General features: G+C 38.1%; 1 protein-coding gene across 1 annotated transcript; it reads left to right on the top strand.

Moving 5' to 3' along the window:
- Positions 1-1,776: 1,776 nt before the first annotated feature.
- Positions 1,777-3,006, top strand: LOC110779779 (cytosolic sulfotransferase 15-like). Its single transcript, XM_021984263.2, has one exon. It carries the CDS (start codon positions 1,795-1,797, stop codon positions 2,785-2,787), a length of 993 nt encoding a protein of 330 aa, XP_021839955.2. The 5' UTR covers positions 1,777-1,794; the 3' UTR covers positions 2,788-3,006.
- Positions 3,007-20,577: the final 17,571 nt, after the last annotated feature.

The raw sequence follows: 20,577 nt of genomic DNA, 5'->3' as shown, positions 1-20,577 counted from the left end.
ATCACGCCTAACAAATATAATATTTTTGGGAAATTGGATTATCATGCTAGGTCCCTTAATGTTATTTAAATCAGATAATCACGATCGAATTAGTATTATATGTTGCATATTGCTAAAATCAACTCAGATTAGTTTAATAGTTAACGCATGTCCCTTCAATTATTTATGCTGAGCTAGTAAGGATATCCTGCCTCTGGAGTTATCGACGAGCGAAGTACTCCTCTCGGTAGTTACAGTCCCCCGAACCCTCAATCTCTACCTTGCGGGTGTATATTGAGAGATCCCCACACCAGGGATCACAAGGGAACCTACGGCCGTCGTGGTCAAACATAATTGCACTCCCTTTATGTCACGATAACCGGGTTTTGTCAGTTTTTCTCATTGTCGTTAAAAACTGAATGGCTACTCCTATATTACTAGTCAATTGGGTGTATACTCACAGGAAATCCAATTACACTTGATTGAATAAAAAGAATCGTCACACCCACGAGGGACAAGGTCACGCATTAGCCTCGTGCTTTTTCGACCCCCTCACACACACACACACATATATATATATATATATATATATATATATATATATATATATATATATATATATATATATATATATATATATATATATATATATATATATATATATATATATACCTTATGTAGCGTATCCATCCCGCAAAACCCTAGCCGTCCTCCTCCCTTTTTTTTTCTCTCTAGGGTTTAAAAATTTCAAAGGGTTTCTAGGCCGGAAATAGTCAAATTTCTTCGGAAATTTGGCTATTTCCGGCCCTTTTGCTTTAATTATTCATGTGTTTGTCTTCAGATTCAATAAAGCTACATCGTTTGAGTGTAGTAAGTTCCCCTATGGTGGGATTAGTGAGTGTAGTAAGTTCCCCTATGGTGGGATTAGTTGAGTATTTTGGTTTTAGTATTAGTATAGTTTTGGTGGAGTATCGTTGTGAATTCGGTTCGTTGATAAAGAATTATACGAGATTGAACCAGTTTTCAAAATTTCAAATTGACCTAGATGAATTGGATGGAAACCGTCCTCGCGGCTACATCAAATCGTTAGAACGTCTCTCCGAAAAGGCTGTATGTTCCAACGATATGTGCGAGAGATGTCCCACAGTGCAAGATCTTCCCAACGATGGTAGTTTTGATGAAGGAATACCTCTTTTTGATTCATTTTGTTATGTAATTGTTAAATTCGATTTATGTTGTAGATGTCGTATGACTTTCTATTAATGAATTGATTTTACATTCAAAAATATATATATATATATATATATACACCTTATTGTCATTAATTCCACTTTCTTTCTCTTCATTGTTTATTCTTTTAACTTCCCGTTCCTTTCCGGTTTGATTTGGTCACAATGACGAGCTCCTATGACGATTCCTGTTAGCCGACCCCAAATCATTTTGAGACTAACGCTTTGTTGTTGTTGTATCAAAACATAATTATCATGTGTGATTTTGTGAGATTCTCGTCGATGTAAATTTTCAAAATATTAACCATTATAATTTTTTCACATACAAAAAATTAGACAATTAATGGTTAAAAGTTACAATGGACACATATGATATATGTTAAGAAATTACCTTTCAGAAACTGAGATAATGTAGTAGTTAGGGGATATCAAATGAAAAATATAAAAAATACTACGTAGTATGTAATAGTACTCTATAAGTCTATAGTTGTTGAATTGTAGTGGCTTAATTAAATACCATAAATTCATACTCTATCGATCATAAAAAGAGTTAAAGACTAAGGTAGGTTTTGTGAAACCTTAACCAATGAAGCCCTCAGAAACCACAAATAACAACTCAAAAGTGGAAGAAGTATGGATGGGTGCTTTTCCCATTTGCCTTTACCAGGGTTTTTGGTGCCCCCCTAACCTTCTTCAACCTACTATCTTATTTCAAACCCAATTCAAGGCATATGACAATGATATCATCCTAGCCAGCCTTCCTAAAACCGGCACCACTTGGTTAAAATCTCTAATCTTTGCCATTGTAAATCGAAATAAGTTTCTTGATTTTACACAACACCCTCTTCAAACTCAAAACGCCCATGAACTTGTTCTCCAATTAGAGGCCAAAGTTTATAATAACATTACCAATGGGTCAACCCAACCTGATTTTCCAAAATTACCCTCCCCTCGACTCTTTGCCACACACATACCTTATTTTTCACTACCAAAATCATTGAAAACCTCAAAAACTCGAATTGTTTACGTATGTAGAAATCCACTTGACACTTTTGTTTCATCGTGGCATTTTTACCATCAGTTTAAACTAAACATGAAACCTGAGCTAGATCATTCAATGATAGAGCAACATTTTGGTAAGTTTTGTGAGGGTAAATTCCTATATGGCCCATATGAAGATCATGTACTTGGGTATTCGAAGGAAAGCATACAAAATCCAGACAAGGTGTTGTTCATGGAGTATGAAGGACTGATTGAGGATCCAAAAGCTCATGTGAAAAAGTTGGCAGAGTTCGTGGGTTACCCGTTTTCGATGGAGGAAGAGAAAGGAAATATCATAGATGAGATAATTAAGCTTTGCAGCTTTGATAGTTTGAAGGAAATGGAAGTAAATAAGAGTGGTAATTTTTATGGATATTTTGAGAACAAAGCTTTGTTCAGGAAAGGCGGAACCGGAGACTGGACTAATTATCTTACTCTTTCAATGGTTAAGAAATTTGATGAAATCTTCCAACTGAAATTTAAGGGATCTGGTTTTTCTTTTAACCACTACCAATTCTTTTCTGGAACTCCAAAATAGTTGGGATATATGAAGGATTTACTTGTATTTCTCCTTCTTTATGTTCTTTGTCTGTGTCTAGTGAGTTAAATTAATGGGCTTTCTACATTGTACCCCTGTATTTCTTTGATTTCTATGTTGTACTTGTAAAATATAGTCAACTGTATCCAACGTTTAAAAATTATGTTACTTCTTAAACAAACTAAGGTTTATCTGTATTATAATCAATTTTATGTTTGTTGTTAACCCAATGTTAAAGTGGAAATTTCTTTATTTTGAAAAAATAACGGAAGTTCTTAACATTGGATTGGCGACAAGGATAAAAATGACTAACTTTAACAACTACAAGGGTACAATGTGTAAAGTTTAAAACGTTTGGGTACAACATAGAAATCAATAAACTAGAGGGGTACAACATAGAAAAACCCTAAATTAATTCGTTTAAATAAATGCACCCTTTCATTTCCAGAGTGTTAGACATATACTACCTCCTTTTCAAAATTGTTAGATTACGAGAAACTACTTGAATTGAAGTGTATTCCGTTTACCAAATATATAGGGATTACAACATGAGTCCTAATAGAATTAGATACACTAAAATGACTAGAAATCTAATATATATCAAATATGCTAAGAGATTAAATCCTAGTAGATTTCTATATCTATCAAACCCCCGCAGTCGTAGCGGGAGGAGGTCGTACGCTAAGACTGGATCTGAAATCCAAAAACAATTGTCGAAGAATGCCCTTAGTGAAAATGTCGGCGAACTGATACCGTGAATGAACGTGCAATACCCGTACCTGACCCAACGCCACTTTCTCGCTAACAAAGTGGATGTCCATCTCCACATGTTTGGTGCGCTGATGTTGGACGGGGTTGCTGGATAATAAATAGCACTGACATTATCACAATAAACAATGGTGGCATTATGTAGAGGGCAATGTAACTCTATAAGAAGGTTACGTAACCAAGATGCCTCTGCAACGGCGTTTGCGACACCTATATATTATGCCTCTGCACATGATCTAGAAAGAGTAGGTCGACGCTTAGAAGACCAAGAAATAAGATTGTCACTTAAGAAACAACAATATTCGGAAGTCGAACGATGAGTCTCAGGACACCCACCGCAATCTGCATCAATATATGTAATCAAGCGCAAAGTAGATATTGGACACAAGTGTAATCCGCGATAAATGGTTCCCTGAATATAACGTAAGATACCCTTTAATGCATACAAATGAGTCCCGTGGATCATCCATAAAAAGACACATCTGTTGCACCGCATAGGCAATGTCAGGGCGAGTAAATGTAAGGTACTGTAGAGCACCTGCCAGCTGCGGTACTGAGTTGGGTCCGCCACAGGAGGACCTGAATCTTCACTAAGCTTTTCATTAGTATCAACGGGAGTGGCAGATAAGTCTCCATGCCTGCACGTTCCAAAATTTATTGTGCATACTTTTGCTGAGAGAGAAGCATATAAGAAAGAGTACCAAAAAGTAATTTAGGGGCCCCAAATCAGACATCCGGAATTCTGTTTTCAAATTAGAGATCAATCTGCCACGCAAAGCATTAGATGATGTGCATAAAATATTATCATCAACATAAAATAATAGGTAAAACGACATATCATCACCATGCTTAAAAGTAAAAAAATATGTGTCACTTTTTGCAATGACAAAACCCATGTGTAATAGAAAATGTGCAAATCGTTGATACCATGCATGGGGCGCCTGTTTTAGGTCATAATGTACCTTACAAAGCAATCAAACGTAGTTGGGAGCTCGTCTATCAATAAAACCTGGTGAGTAATGCATATAAATTGTCTCTTGGAGATCAGCATGTAAGAAAACATTTTTAACACGAAGTTGGTGAATAGACCAACGTCTCGCCATAGCAAGGCTCAAAACGGTCTGAATAGTTGTCGATTTGACCACCGGGCTAAATGTTTCATCACAATTAACTCCCTTTTCCTGTGACCTGCCATCACAAACAATTCTAAATTTATGTCGTAGAAGGTCACCTTTATCATTTTCTTTATGAGAAAAAATGCACATGCACTTAACAATATATACCCCTGTAGGTTTAAGTACCAAATCTCATGTCCCAATATTAATCAAAGCACTGTATTCATCTTGCATCACCGCATTCCAGTTTTGGTCGGTCAAGGCTAGCTTGTGATTTTTAGGAATGGGTGAGCGGGTGAAGGTGGGTCCTATTTGTTAGGTTATGATACATATGACAATTCATAAATCATGCGGAAAAACCATAAACCCAGGAAAACATATTATTTACACATAATCATTTAGCATAGAATAGATGCATACTCTTTGTTGCGTGCCTTCCCTAGCTGCGCCCGAACCGAACAAGAACAAGTCTTTAGGACTCCAAGTGTCGTCCCTCCGTAGATAGTCCACAGCACGTCCGGATCCGCCTTAAGATTGACCAACTAGAATCGCCCTTAAGGTACTATTATTTTCGGCACTTTATAGGCAAATGTGTGACTGAATTTTTCTCTCAAAAACTCACTTTGAATACTTTTAAACTTGTGTTATAAATTGTGAGCCCTAGCCTCATATTTATAGCGGTATGGAAAGGGAATCGAAATCCTATTCAGATACAAATTAATCAAACCTAGAATCCTACAAGAACTCTAATTTAATTAATTTATCAAATAGAATTAGGAATTTAATCATTAACCGAACTCTGCATGTTTAGGAAACGTGCACGAACACAAACACTTGCACACACACGCACGACAGCCACGATGGGCCTCATGCGTGCGCGCGAGCAGCAGCCCACTCAGCGCCCGTGCGCGCTGCGCGCTGCGCGCTGTGCGCTGCGCGTGCTGTGCGCGCTGTGCGCGCTGCGCGCTGCGCGCAGCCTGCTGGGCCTGGCCTTGCTGTTTGTGCGGCGCGCTTGGCTTGCTGGGCGATGGCCTGGCTTCGTGCTGGGCCTCGTCCGGCAGGCCTCGTCCGATGCTTATTCGTACGATGCGCTTCCGATTAAATTTTCCGATTCCGGAATTCATTTCCGATACGAACAATATTTAATATTTCCGATTCCGGAATTAATTTCCGTTTCGAACAAATATTTAATATTTCCGTTTCCGGAATTATTTTCCGATTCCGGTGATATTTCCGATTCTGACAATATTTCCGTTTCCGGCAATATTTCCGATTCTGGCAATATTTCCATTTCCGATAATATTTTCCGATACGTACCATGTTTCCGTTTCCGGCAACATCTACGACTTGGATAATATTTATATTTCCGATACGATCCATATTTCCGTTTCCGGCAATATCATCGTTTCCGGAGTATTCATTTCTTGCCTGTGACGATCTTAGCTCCCACTGAAACCAAGATCCGTCGGTTCCGAATATTCATAGATAGAGTATCTAATGCCATTAGATACTTGATCCGTTTACGTACTATTTGTGTGACCCTACGGGTTCAGTCAAGAGTAAGCTGTGGATTAATATCATTAATTCCACTTGAACTGAAGCGGCCTCTAGCTAGGCATTCAGCTCACTTGATCTCACTGAATTATTAACTTGTCAATTAATACTGAACCGCATTTATTAGACTTAACATAGAATGCATACTTGGACCAAGGGCATTATTTCCTTCAGTCTCCCACTTGTCCTTAGGGACAAGTGTGCATTTCCTAATTCCTTTGTCGCTCGATGCTTGCTCTTGAACATAAGGTAAGAGTTGTCATCCTTATTATGTCCAGAGGTGTTCCTCGGTTTCAGAGTTCAACTGATCAAATAAACAGATAATCATAGCCTATGATTCATCCGAGCACGGCCATGCATTTCACAGTTTCTAGCTCTCCGAGTGGCCTTGTACAACTTTTAAGCATCTCATCCCGATTTATGGGAGGACAATCCCAATCTTGCGATCTTGAGATTTAGACTTCGTTTGATAGGTGATTACCTGAGCGTTGCCTTTATAGCCTCCTTTTACGGTGCGACGGTTGGTCAACGTCAAAGCAACCAGTTCTCAAACAAGTAGTCTCAAATCACTCAGGTATTGAGGATTTAGTGTCTAATAATTTAATGAAATTTACTTATGACAGACTTTCATCTCTTACAGTAAAGTTTCATAGGTCTTGTCCGATACTAGTCTTCCCAAAGTAAGTATCTATGCAAATGATTATGACATTGCCATGTCCACATAGTTCAAGAAACAGAACTACTAGTCATCTTGCATTCTAATCGTCTAACGTTTTCTATGCGTCCAATTTTATAGAAAACTCCGATTAGGGACCATTTTCAACCTTTGACATTCAAGTTCACTTGATAGACATTTCTTAGTCACAGGACTGGTCCTGACAGTCTATCTTGAATATATCGTCAAATTGAAGGGACTCATCATTTAATAAACCACAAATTAAATGGAAAAATGAATTCCTTTCATTTATTGTGAATGATTAACCAATAATGTTTTACAAAGATTTAAACTCTAAAACTTTAAAACATTAAACAGAGACATCAAAGCCATTCTCCAATATGCTTGATTCCCATAGCTGCAGTGTGCGAGTTGTGCTTCGCTTGCGGCAGAGGTTTAGTTAATGGATCTGATATGTTGTCATCAGTTCCAATTTTGCTTATCTCGACTTCTTTTCTTTCAACGAACTCTCGTAGAAGGTGAAATCTACGAAGTACATGCTTGACTCTCTGGTGGTGTCTAGGCTCTTTTGCCTGTGCAATAGCTCCGTTATTATCACAATACAGGGCTATTGGTCCTTTAATGGAGGGGACTACACCAAGTTCTCCTATGAACTTCCTTAGCCATATAGCTTCCTTTGCTGCTTCATGTGCAGCAATGTACTCCGCTTCAGTTGTAGAATCCGCAATGGTGCTTTGCTTAGCACTTTTCCAGCTTACTGCTCCTCCGTTGAGGCAGAAGACAAACCCAGACTGTGATCTGAAATCATCTTTGTCGGTTTGGAAACTTGCGTCCGTATAGCCTTTAACAATTAATTCATCATCTCCACCATAGACCAGGAAGTCATCTTTGTGCCTTTTCAGGTACTTCAGAATATTCTTGGCAGCAGTCCAATGCGCCTCTCCTGGGTCTGACTGGTATCTGCTCGTAGCACTGAGTGCGTACGCAACATCCGGGCGTGTACATATCATAGCATACATTATTGAACCAATCAATGATGCATATGGAATCCCATTCATTCGTCTACGCTCATCAAGTGTTTTTGGGCACTAAGTCTTGCTTAGAGTCATTCCATGAGACATGGGTAGGTAGCCTCGCTTGGAGTCCGCCATCTTGAACCTATCAAGCACCTTATTGATATAAGTGCTTTGACTAAGTCCAATCATCTTTTTAGATCTATCTCTGTAAATCTTGATGCCCAATATGTACTTTGCTTCTCCTAGATCCTTCATCGAAAAACAATTCCCAAGCCAAATCTTGACAGAGTTCAACATAGGAATGTCATTTCCGATAAGCAATATGTCGTCGACATATAATACTAGGAAAGCAATTTTGCTCCCACTGACCTTCTTGTATACACAAGATTCGTCCGCGTTCTTGATGAAACCAAAGTCACTGACTGCTTCATCAAAACGTATATTCCAGCTCCTGGATGCCTGCTTCAATCCGTAGATTGATTTCTTTAGCTTGCATACCTTTTTAGCATTCTTTGGATCCTCAAAACCTTCAGGCTGTGTCATAAACACAGTTTCTGTTAAAACGCCGTTTAAGAAAGCAGTTTTGACATCCATCTGCCATATTTCGTAATCGTAATATGCAGCGATTGCTAACATTATTCGAATAGACTTTAGCATTGCAACTGGTGAAAAGGTTTCATCGTAATCCACACCGTGGACTTGCCTGTAACCTTTTGCAACCAATCTAGCTTTGAAAACTTCAAGTTTCCCATCCTTGTCCTTTTTCAGTTTGAAAACCCATTTGCTTCCAATGGCTTGGTAGCCATCTGGCAAATCGACCAAATCCCATACTTGGTTTTCAGACATGGAGTCTAATTCAGATTGCATGGCTTCTTGCCATTGCTTGGAGCTAGGGCTCGTCATAGCTTGCTTGTAAGTCGTAGGTTCATCACTTTCAAGTAATAGAACGTCATAGCTCTCGTTCGTCAAAATACCCAAGTACCTTTCCGGTTGAGATCTATATCTTTGCGATCTACGCGGGGTAACATTTCTAGATTGACCATGATTCTCACCAGATTCTTCTAAAGGTCTCTGAGTTTCATCTTGAATGTCATCTTGAGCATTCTCTAGAGTTTGTTGTTCGACTCGAATTTCTTCGAGGTCTACTTTTCTCCCACTTGTCATTTTGGAAATGTGATCCTTCTCCAAAAAGACACCATCTCGAGCAACAAATACTTTGTTCTCAGATGTATTGTAGAAGTAATACCCCTTTGTTTCCTTTGGATAGCCCACAAGGATACATTTGTCAGATTTTGGATGAAGTTTGTCTGAAATTAATCGTTTGACGTATACTTCACATCCCCAAATCTTAAGAAAAGACACATTTGGAGGCTTTCCAAACCATAATTCGTATGGAGTCTTTTCGACAGCTTTAGACGGAGCTCTATTTATAGTGAGTGCAGCTGTATTTAGTGCATGTCCCCAAAATTCTAATGGAAGTTCGGCCTGACCCATCATTGACCTGACCATGTCTAGCAAGGTTCTGTTCCTCCGTTCTGACACACCGTTCCATTGTGGTGTTCCAGGAGGAGTCAATTCTGATAGAATTCCACATTCTTTCAGATGGTCATCAAATTCATAGCTCAGATATTCACCGCCTCTATCAGACCGCAGTGCCTTGATCTTCTTGCCTAATTGATTCTCTACTTCACTCTGAAATTCCTTGAATTTGTCAAAGGATTCAGACTTATGCTTCATTAGGTAGACATAACCATACCTACTGAAGTCATCAGTGAAAGTGATAAAGTAGCTGAAACCACCTCTAGCATTTGTACTCATTGGTCCACATACATCTGTATGGATTAAACCCAATAGTTCATTTGCTCTTTCTCCAACTTTAGAGAAAGGTTGCTTTGTCATTTTGCCAAGTAAACATGATTCGCATTTACCATAATCCTCTAAGTTAAATGGTTCTAGAATTCCTTCCCTTTGAAGTCTTTCTAAGCGTTTCAAGTTTATATGGCCTAATCGACAATGCCACAGATAGGTGAGATCTGAATCATCCTTTTTGGCCTTTTTGGTATTTATGTTATATACTTGTTTGTCGTGATCTAATAAATAAAGTCCATTGACTAATCTAGCAGATCCATAAAACATCTCTTTAAAATAAAACGAACAACTATTGTCTTTTATTATAAAGGAAAATCCCTTAGCATCTAAGCAAGAAACTGAAATGATGTTTTTAGTAAGACTTGGAACATGGAAACATTCTTCCAGTTCCAAAACTAGCCCGGAGTGCAACGACAAATAGTAAGTTCCTACAGCTAATGCAGCAATCCGTGCTCCATTTCCCACTCGTAGGTCGACTTCACCCTTGCTTAACTTTCTACTTCTTCTTAGTCCCTGTGGATTGGAACATAAGTGTGAGCCACAACCTGTATCTAATACCCAAGAAGTTGAATTAGCAAGTATACAGTCTATAACGAAAATACCTGAAGATGGAACGACTGTTCCGTTCTTCTGATCTTCCTTTAGCTTCAAGCAATCTCTCTTCCAATGCCCCTTCTTCTTGCAGTAGAAGCATTCGGATTCAGAAGTGGGTTGACTGACCTTCCTCTTTGCAGATTTGGCGCCAGTTTGCTTAGTTGGGCTGGCCTTGTTGCCACCTTTCTTAGCATTCCTCTTCTTTCCAGATTTCTTGAACTTGCCCCCACGCACCATAAGCACATCCTGCTTATCACTTTTGAGCGTCTTTTCAGCGGTCTTCAGCATACCGTGAAGCTCAGTGAGCGTTTTGTCCAGACTATTCATACTGTAGTTCAGTTTGAACTGATCATACCCGCTATGAAGAGAATGGAGGATGGTGTCTATAGCCATTTCCTGAGAAAATTGCTGATCCAGCCGACTCATATTCTCAATGAGTCCAATCATTTTGAGAACATGTGGACTTACGGGCTCGCCTTTCTTAAGCTTGGTCTCAAGAATTTGCCTATGAGTCTCGAATCTTTCGACTCGAGCCAGATCTTGGAACATGTTCTTCAACTCACTGATGATTGTGAAAGCATCTGAGTTGATGAACGTTTTCTGCAGATCCGCACTCATGGTGGCGAGCATTAGACATTTCACATCCTTGTTGGCATCAATCCAACGATTGAGGGCTGCCTGAGTGACCCCGTCGCCTGCAGCTTCGGGCATCGCCTCATCTAGGACATACTCCTTTTCTTCCTGCATAAGAACTATTTGCAAGTTCCTTTGCCAGTCAAGGAAGTTTTTCCCGTTCAACTTCTCCTTTTCGAGAATTGATCGAATGTTGAATGAATTGTTGTTTGCCATATTAAAAACTACAATTGAAAAGAATAAACAAATAAATAACCATTCACAGTTTCTCTTAATAAACTTAAATTCTAGCATACATGCATAATTCAATGTTTATTAAGCATTTTATTCAAGTTATGTGTTCCGGCAGGTGTGAATAAAATGATTCCAAGATCCTAAAATCATTGAAGAACTAAGCACAGTTTGTCGACTTAATCCTAGAACATCTTAGGTAAGCAAAAGCCTTTTGCTAATAGTCTAGAAACTATTCTTGGTTGATAGGTACGTCTAAGAACTTATTAGGTAAACCTATCGAATTTGCCACGACATAAAAGGACTCCTTACTTATATCGTTGAGTTTCACCAAAACTAACATGTACTCACAATTTTTTGTGTACCTTGCCCCTTTAGGACCAATAAGTAACACCTCGCTGAGCGAAAACTATTACTAGATTGATGTAAAGGATATCCAAGCAAGTGTATATTTTGGCATGGCACCTTTTAACTCAATTTTTAAGTTTGGAACTTAAGGCTCTTACTATGTTGGTTAGATTTTAAGTGAACTAAAATCCTTAATCATGCAACATAATCAAGCTTTTGATCTCATGCATTTTAAGACATATTTAAAACAATAAATAACTTAAAACATGCATAAGATATTTGTGATCTAGTATGGCCCGACTTCATCTTGAAGCTTTGACTTCAAAGTCCGTCTTGAAAATCTCCGTGGGAGGCACCATTTTCTTCAAATAGGATAAGCTATAACTAATTACAACTATTTGATGGTTCGCAGACCATATTTGAATTGAAAAATAACTTTGGTACTTTAGACCAATTACATTCAAATTAATGGTACGCAGACCATATTTTCTATCCTATTTGGGCCATACTAGTCACTTCATAACCTGCAAAACAGTACATATACAATATATACCATTCACCCATTCATTATCATGAATGGCCCACATAGCTGGTTAGTAAAACACATTATGCATCACGTAAACATTTGCAGCAATTAATCAAGGGCACCAATAATCTACTAATTATTCAGTCCTTATTAATTCTAATCAAGTTGTTTTAACCTTAAGGATTTGTAGACCTAATCAAGAGTTTATGACTAAAAAGCGCTCCCACTTAAACCAATAAATTCATATGCTTTACCAATTTTAAACATAAAAATGTATTTCTAGTCCAACCGGAAACATACAAATTTAATTAAAATTTAAAGCTCATATCAATTTATAATTGAATCCAAAAATTTAATTTAATTTCAGTCGTATTTAAATTAATTCATGATTTTAATTTTAGTAAAATAATTAGAATAAATAACATTTATTATAATTATAATATTCAAAATTAAAATCCAAGAAAATAATTCAAATTATTAATTTTAAAATTAATTAAAATTACGTGAACTGAAATTTTCAAATTAAACATTCAAAACGATCTAATCGTAACGCAAACACCCTACGCGTTGCACGCCCATGGGCCGTACGCACACAGCCATTGCTGGCCATGTGCGCGCAGCCCATGCGCTCGTCGCATAGCTGCTGCTTCCCTATCGCAAGCCTCCGCACGCATTGGTGCTCGCTGCGCGCGCCAGCGCTCATCGCACGCGAGCTATCGCTCGCAGTGCGCGCGCGCGACATCGCTCGTTGGGCGCGCGACATCGCTCGCTGGGCGCGCGAGCCATCGCTCGCTGGGCGCGCGACATCGCTCGCTGGGCGCGCGACATCGCTCGCTGTGCGCGCGAGCCATCGCTCGCTTGGGCGCGACATCGCTCGCTGGGCGGGCGACATCGCTCGCTGTGCGCGCGAGTAATGCTGGGCGCAGCGCTCGTGGCACGCGAGCTTGCGCTCGCTGCGCGCGAGGCTGCGCGCTCTTGTGCGAGGCAGCGCGCGTTGTGGCGCAGCTCGCTTGCTGCCCACACGCGACTGCCTTGGCTCGCTCTTCGCCCATGCCCATTCGTTCATTGCTCGTGGCACACGACACAAGGCAGGGCTGCTGCCTTGTGCTCGTGCACTACGCCCTTGCTCATTGCATTCGTGCCGCACGGGCGACGAGCTCCCTTGCTCGTCGTCGCATGCCCGCATTATACAACACCCCTTAAGGGTAACACGAAGCGTCCATTGCTTCGTGCGTGCAAGTTTTATGAACGAATCGCATAAAATTTAAAATTTATATTTAAAATTAATGACAAATTAATAAATAATATTAATTTCATAATTTTAGGGCGAAAAAATCGAAAATTTATTATCCAATTGATTTCCGATTGATATGGATTCAAGTCTAGGTCATAAAAATTTAAAATTTATCGTAAATTTACAATTTTTATGATGGTTTTTAATCATAGGTTTCTAATTAAATTACAATTAATTATGAAAATCAAATTAATTCTAAATTATTCTAATTTTCAACAAATTAATCATAATTAATAATTAGATTGCATAATTAACAAGACTAGGCATTCAAACTTGTTAAACATATGCAGTAGGTCAATCAAAAATTCAAGATTTATCAACAAGAATCGCAAATATTTAATTTAACATCTTAAATTTACGAAATTTTGCATTCGAAAAACTAAAACCTTCGAAAAGTCATAGTTAGGCTTCGAATTTGAGAATTCTGGGTTCGGCAGAAAAATACTATTTTTGTCAAAATTTTTAGAATGCCTTTTACATGCGGAATTGACACAAAAATCACTCAATTCGGATGAGTAACGAAGAAACTGCCGAAAAACTGCGTACGTATAATTAAATAAACGCAATTTGCAATTAATTAACAATTACGAAAATTAATCACCCCTTTTAATTCTTGCAAATTTGTAATATTTAACCATGTTCATGCAATTTAGATTATGAAAATAATAAGGGGCTCATGATACCACTGTTAGGTTATGATACATATGACAATTCATAAATCATGCGGAAAAACCATAAACCCAGGAAAACATATTATTTACACATAATCATTTAGCATAGAATAGATGCATACTCTTTGTTGCGTGCCTTCCCTAGCTGCGCCCGAACCGAACAAGAACAAGTCTTTAGGACTCCAAGTGTCGTCCCTCCGTAGATAGTCCACAGCACGTCCGGATCCGCCTTAAGATTGACCAACTAGAATCGCCCTTAAGGTACTATTATTTTCGGCACTTTATAGGCAAATGTGTGACTGAATTTTTCTCTCAAAAACTCACTTTGAATACTTTTAAACTTGTGTTATAAATTGTGAGCCCTAGCCTCATATTTATAGCGGTATGGAAAGGGAATCGAAATCCTATTCAGATACAAATTAATCAAACCTAGAATCCTACAAGAACTCTAATTTAATTAATTTATCAAATAGAATTAGGAATTTAATCATTAACCGAACTCTGCATGTTTTAGGAAACGTGCACGAACACAAACACTTGCACACACACGCACGACAGCCACGATGGGCCTCATGCGTGCGCGCGAGCAGCAGCCCACTCAGCGCCCGCGCGCGCTGCGCGCTGCGCGCTGCGCGCTGCGCGCAGCCTGCTGGGCCTGGCCTTGCTGTTTGTGCGGCGCGCTTGGCTTGCTGGGCGATGGCCTGGCTTCGTGCTGGGCCTCGTCCGGCAGGCCTCGTCCGATGCTTATTCGTACGATGCGCTTCCGATTAAATTTTCCGATTCCGGAATTCATTTCCGATACGAACAATATTTAATATTTCCGATTCCGGAATTAATTTCCGTTTCGAACAAATATTTAATATTTCCGTTTCCGGAATTATTTTCCGATTCCGGTGATATTTCCGATTCTGACAATATTTCCGTTTCCGGCAATATTTCCGATTCTGGCAATATTTCCATTTCCGATAATATTTTCCGATACGTACCATGTTTCCGTTTCCGGCAACATCTACGACTTGGATAATATTTATATTTCCGATACGATCCATATTTCCGTTTCCGGCAATATCATCGTTTCCGGAGTATTCATTTCTTGCCTGTGACGATCTTAGCTCCCACTGAAACCAAGATCCGTCGGTTCCGAATATTCATAGATAGAGTATCTAATGCCATTAGATACTTGATCCGTTTACGTACTATTTGTGTGACCCTACGGGTTCAGTCAAGAGTAAGCTGTGGATTAATATCATTAATTCCACTTGAACTGAAGCGGCCTCTAGCTAGGCATTCAGCTCACTTGATCTCACTGAATTATTAACTTGTCAATTAATACTGAACCGCATTTATTAGACTTAACATAGAATGCATACTTGGACCAAGGGCATTATTTCCTTCACTATTGGTTGTATTGTTAGACCGTACTTCGGATTCGGTTTGAAAATCCCGTGTTGACTCCGGGTGATGTGGGGTGAAGGAGGCGGAGTTTGGGTGGGTTGAAGTGGGGGGATATACCTCAAGTTAGGGGGATACACCACGTAAAGGAGGGGAAATATACCTCAAGTTGGGAGAATTTGGGCTTTGGCATGACAGTTGGAAGGGAATGGGAGTTAATTCTCCCAGTTGGGCCGCGACAGATTGGTGAAGTGGGCATGGGGCTGTCTTATTTAGGGAAGGAGGGGATTCAGAGTTAGAAATAGGCATATTATGAGTTGGGCCAGGTGAAATAAGCGGTTGCAAGGTGTGTTGCCGCGGGTTGGACGTGGCGGATTTCCTAGGCCAACGGCCTAACTGCGGAGCAGGCTGCCCATCATTTTGCTGGGTCGAAATGATTGGGTAGCCCATGCCACCACTGTGCCACTAATGGCGTTTTGCAGCCAAAAGGGGATAGAATTGGTCGGGCTGGGCTCCTAGAACTCAAGGAAGGAATATTCAGATTCTTTAAATTGTCCTAAATTCTGGAAGGGAAATGTGTTCTCATCAAATGTGACATGCCGAGAGAGAATTATTTTCATGGTGGATAGGTCCAAACACTTGTATCCCTTATGGTTGGATGGATATCCCAAAAAGACGCATGGAGTGGAACGCGTCGCTAACTTATGCGGGGCCGTGGCCGATAGATTATTAATACAAAGACACCGACAAATCCCAATATGGTCATATGATGGTATTTTGCGAAAAAATATCTCGGCAGGGGTAGTGTTGTTCAGACTCTTGGTGGGTAAAATATTAATTAAATATGTCGTCGTTTCAAGGGAATCCACCCAATAAGATGGTGGGATTGAAGCATGAAAAAGAAGAGTACGTGCCATATTATTAATTGTGTTAATCATGCGTTCAGCCTTAACATTTTGTGAAGAGGTATGTGGACAAGAAAAACGGAAATTCAAACCATTCTTTACACAAAATAATTTAAACGGGACATTATTAAATTCCCTCCCATGGTCACATTGAAAGGATTTAACTGGGCGTTCAAATTGGGTGAGGACATATTGTCTAATATTCAAGAATGACTGAAAAGCCTGGATTTATATTGAAGGGGAAATGTCCGTATAAAGTGAGTAAAATCGTCTAAAAGGATTAAATAGTATTTATGAGCTTTTGTTATATGAATAGGGAAAGTCCACAAATCGGCATGAATAATGTCAAAAGAAGATGATGTAATGTAAGGTTATGAACAATATAAGTCATGCGGAAAAACCATAAAGCATGGAATCCAAAATAATTGCCACGTGATCAACTAGCATAATTTAGTATACATACAATGTGATGCGTGCCTTCCCTACCCGCTCCCGAACCGAACAAGAACAACTATAGAGCTCCAAATATCGCCCCTCCGTATATAATCCACACCGCGTTCGGAACCGCCTTAGGTTCAACCAACTAGGATATAATCTAAGGTTTTATGCAATCGGAAACTCACTCTAAGTGATAGGCAAAAGTATTGAAACTGTTTAATTCAATATGTGATGTATGATATAAATTTGTGATCATGGATCACATATTTATAGGGGGGGGGGGGGGAATAGAGTAGTCATATCCTACTAGGATTGGATTTACTAAATCCCTTAGAATAGGATTTAAGTTAATCTCAAACACTTAGTCTTTTAAGAATATCTCAAACACTTTAGTATTAGGATGGTCCTAAAACTCTAAGTTATGTAGGATTAGGAAAACAAATAACTTGTGGCCCAAGTTACTTGCCAAGCAAGTAAACTTGGAGCCAAAGTCAATGACACACACCACTACTAGAAAAAGGACATTCAACGACGAACAATTTCATCGTTAAAAGCCTCAATTTTCGTCGTTAAAATCTTTAACGACAGAAAAAATGTTCGTTGTAAGAGGTTCCGTCGTTATTGGCTTTAACGACGATGTTCGTCATTAATAATTAACGTTTATTAACGACGAATTATGATTTCGTCGTTAAGCATTAACGACGGATTACCGTTTCGTCGTTAACAATTAACGACGGATTACCGTTTCGTCGTTAACAATTAACAACGAAATCATAATATATTCGTCGTTAATTATTAACGACGAAGTTACAATTTCATTGTTAAAAGTTAACGACGAAACAGTAATCTGTCGTTAATTGTTAACGGCGAAACAATAATCCGTCATTAGATACTTATTCACGATGGTCATTTAAGCAATAACGACAAAAAATTCCACTGTAAAATGTTCTTCCCATAAAAATTTTGCATTTTAGCAATAACGACCAACTATTCTATCTTTAATATTGCAATCATCATAATATTTTTACCTGTGAAACAATATAGATAACTATAAATCAATCAATTAACACGTATGAAATTTCATTACTCAAATGATTTTTGACAATACAATTTCAAGTTATGTAAAACCAAAAATCACATCCCTTTGTCTTTAAATTCTACTAACTAAAAGATAAGTTATTCTTATTCAATCTAAAAGAAGAAAATAAAATCTAACTAGGGGAGGTGTTCTCTCTTGGAGTGGGGCGATCTCTTGAAATCGTCGTAAGAGCACTTCTTTAAGTGCTTTAAGCTCATTAAGCTCATCTTCAACTGAACTCATGCAACTCTTAAGTGCATTGTTTTCTTCTTGTACCGTATCCACGCAATTGGTAAGAACATGATTTTGTATGTGTGCCTCATTCAACTTAGATTGAAGTTCCACCCTACTTGGTTGTGGTCCTGATATTTCTTTAAGTGTTATTCCTCCTCCAAAACCCAAAACCCGATCATGAGACTTCGACTTAAACACCTTTTGTGCTACCTATATAAAGAAGCAAAAAATTTAAAGTTATGGCATGGAAAGTAAAAATAAAACCAAAAAATATATAAATGAAGAAAAAGTACCTGTATATGGGAAAGTGTTGGTTCTTCTTCCATTATTTTTCTGAATTTTCTCCTATAACATATGTAACCATCTCAATTAGTATCATACACGGGTGGCTCTAATTAAGACCAAATGTAAAAGATCTAATCTCCTAGTTAAGTTTCAAGATACAACAATATTCTGTTTTGATAATTTGTAAGAATAGAATCTGAACCCATTTCCCTTTCTATGGAAAACTGAATTTACTCAGGATGCATTGATTAGGGTTGAAGGGAAGTTGGAGATCCCTAGAGATTCGCCCCAGATTTGCTCCTGCTACTCAGCCTAGAGCCTTGAGCATTGTACAAGGACGTGATGTAGGAGTAACCCATTACCTTCTGGGTGGAATCGACACAACATGGGCGTTCTTCTTAGCAAGAATTATTGCAGTAGGATAATGGCTAGGAGGATTTGAAAAGCATTATGGCATTAAGATTTTCAAGGCTTAGCTCAGGACCCCCCTACTCGTCGTATTTGGTTTGGTATTGCTACGGCACCTGACTTCGAGAGTCATGATGATATTACTGAAGAACGTCTTTATCAGAATATTTTTGCTTCTCACTTTGGGCAATTAGAGATCATTTTTCTGTGGACTTATATTGTTGGTTATTTATTGCAAATTGATTTGTCTCCGAAGTGCATGTGGTTAGTCGAACATGTTGCGGGCAATATAATAAAACAAGTGAACCACGTTTTTTTAGTTTTATTTTATTTATTTGGTAATACATGGTTAAACTATTTCGATGTTTGCTACATAGACAGTGTCTATTTTTTCTCTAGAAGAACTTTGCGAAATATTTTTTCCCTTACATATTGATTGATGTCATAAACTACATGTAGTATCGCAATTTTGTTTTCCATTTACTTTCGCACGCATCGCGTGCATATAAGATTAGTGACTTTATAAAGTAGCTATAATAGTAAAAAAAGTTACTTTTTTTATTTTCATACCCAAATTAGCAAGAAATTATTTTTCTTTCATTGTATTACATTTTATGTAAAATAAGTGCATGTTAAAAAGTGGGATTAACTAAATAACAAACAACCCGAAACCCAATCAAATATAAGATCTAAAAAGTAGACTATTCTAACCGATATGATTACCGGATTGGTTAAGTGATTTTAAATAAATTACCTAAAAGAACCCCAAAACCCGATCAAATATATAGTTACAAGATCGGTTACATGTATCATTCTTGCTTTACATGAAATTGGATAACGGTTACGTTACAAATATCATCTATCTATACTATTATTAAATCTCCAAGGAAAATCATGTTACGCCGCCATATGTCACCTTCTCTAAACATGACAAGGCGCCACATCAACAATGACATGGAGGATGTGCTTTTGACATATTGATACACAAAATGTTTTTGTTAAGGTTCGAACATGGAACCAACAAGAAAAATAGTAGAAAGCTTACCATCTTAGTTATACTATAACTTATGTCTTTTAACTCTATTTAAATATATTTAAGTGGGATAGAATTAGGGTAAATATATTTATACTATCTTTCACATGATTAATGTTTTTAATGTTCTCCACATAGTGATTGCAAGAAAATTTAATTTTGTTACCATTATTTAAAATAGGTTTGAATAATTGCTGTATTTTTAATTCGAAAATGATAAAGGTCGCAACATGCGACATTTAAGCCGTATCACAATGATGACATGTCATGCTTATGTGTCCTGATTTAAATTGGAAACTAGAATATTTAACTTATATAACCTATTATATATATTTCACAAAAAGGTAGGAAAATCTTAATATTCTAATTTGTTTCCTTCTTTATATCGATTACCTTATTTACATATTTTCATAGTAAAAATATTGCATTGATAGTAAAAATATTGTGATGACACAAACCTACGTGGCGCCTATATGTACCAATTAGATTCCAACACGTAAGATTGCGACAACTAAATATTGTCTCAACTTGCGACCTTTATCATCACCCTTTTTAATTTGTCTATTTTTCACATATAATAGAACATGTTTTTTCATTAATTAGTCAACAATTGTGCTAGCATATATACAAAACATTTGTTAGATATTAGACATGATTTACGAATACGAACAACCCAAAAAGGGAAGAACGCTATTACTAAAAAAAATGATACGTACTACATA

The sequence above is a fragment of the Spinacia oleracea genome, chromosome 3 (assembly GCF_020520425.1).
Source record: "Spinacia oleracea cultivar Varoflay chromosome 3, BTI_SOV_V1, whole genome shotgun sequence".
NCBI lineage: Eukaryota > Viridiplantae > Streptophyta > Magnoliopsida > Caryophyllales > Amaranthaceae > Spinacia > Spinacia oleracea.
Note: the sequence above shows the minus strand (reverse complement) of the source record. Positions and strands in the feature narration are given on the sequence as shown.

Coding starts and splice junctions, on each gene's coding strand:
- LOC110779779 (XM_021984263.2), top strand. CDS start 1,795: ATGAAGCCCTCAGAAACCACAAATAACAACTCAAAAGTGGAAGAAGTA.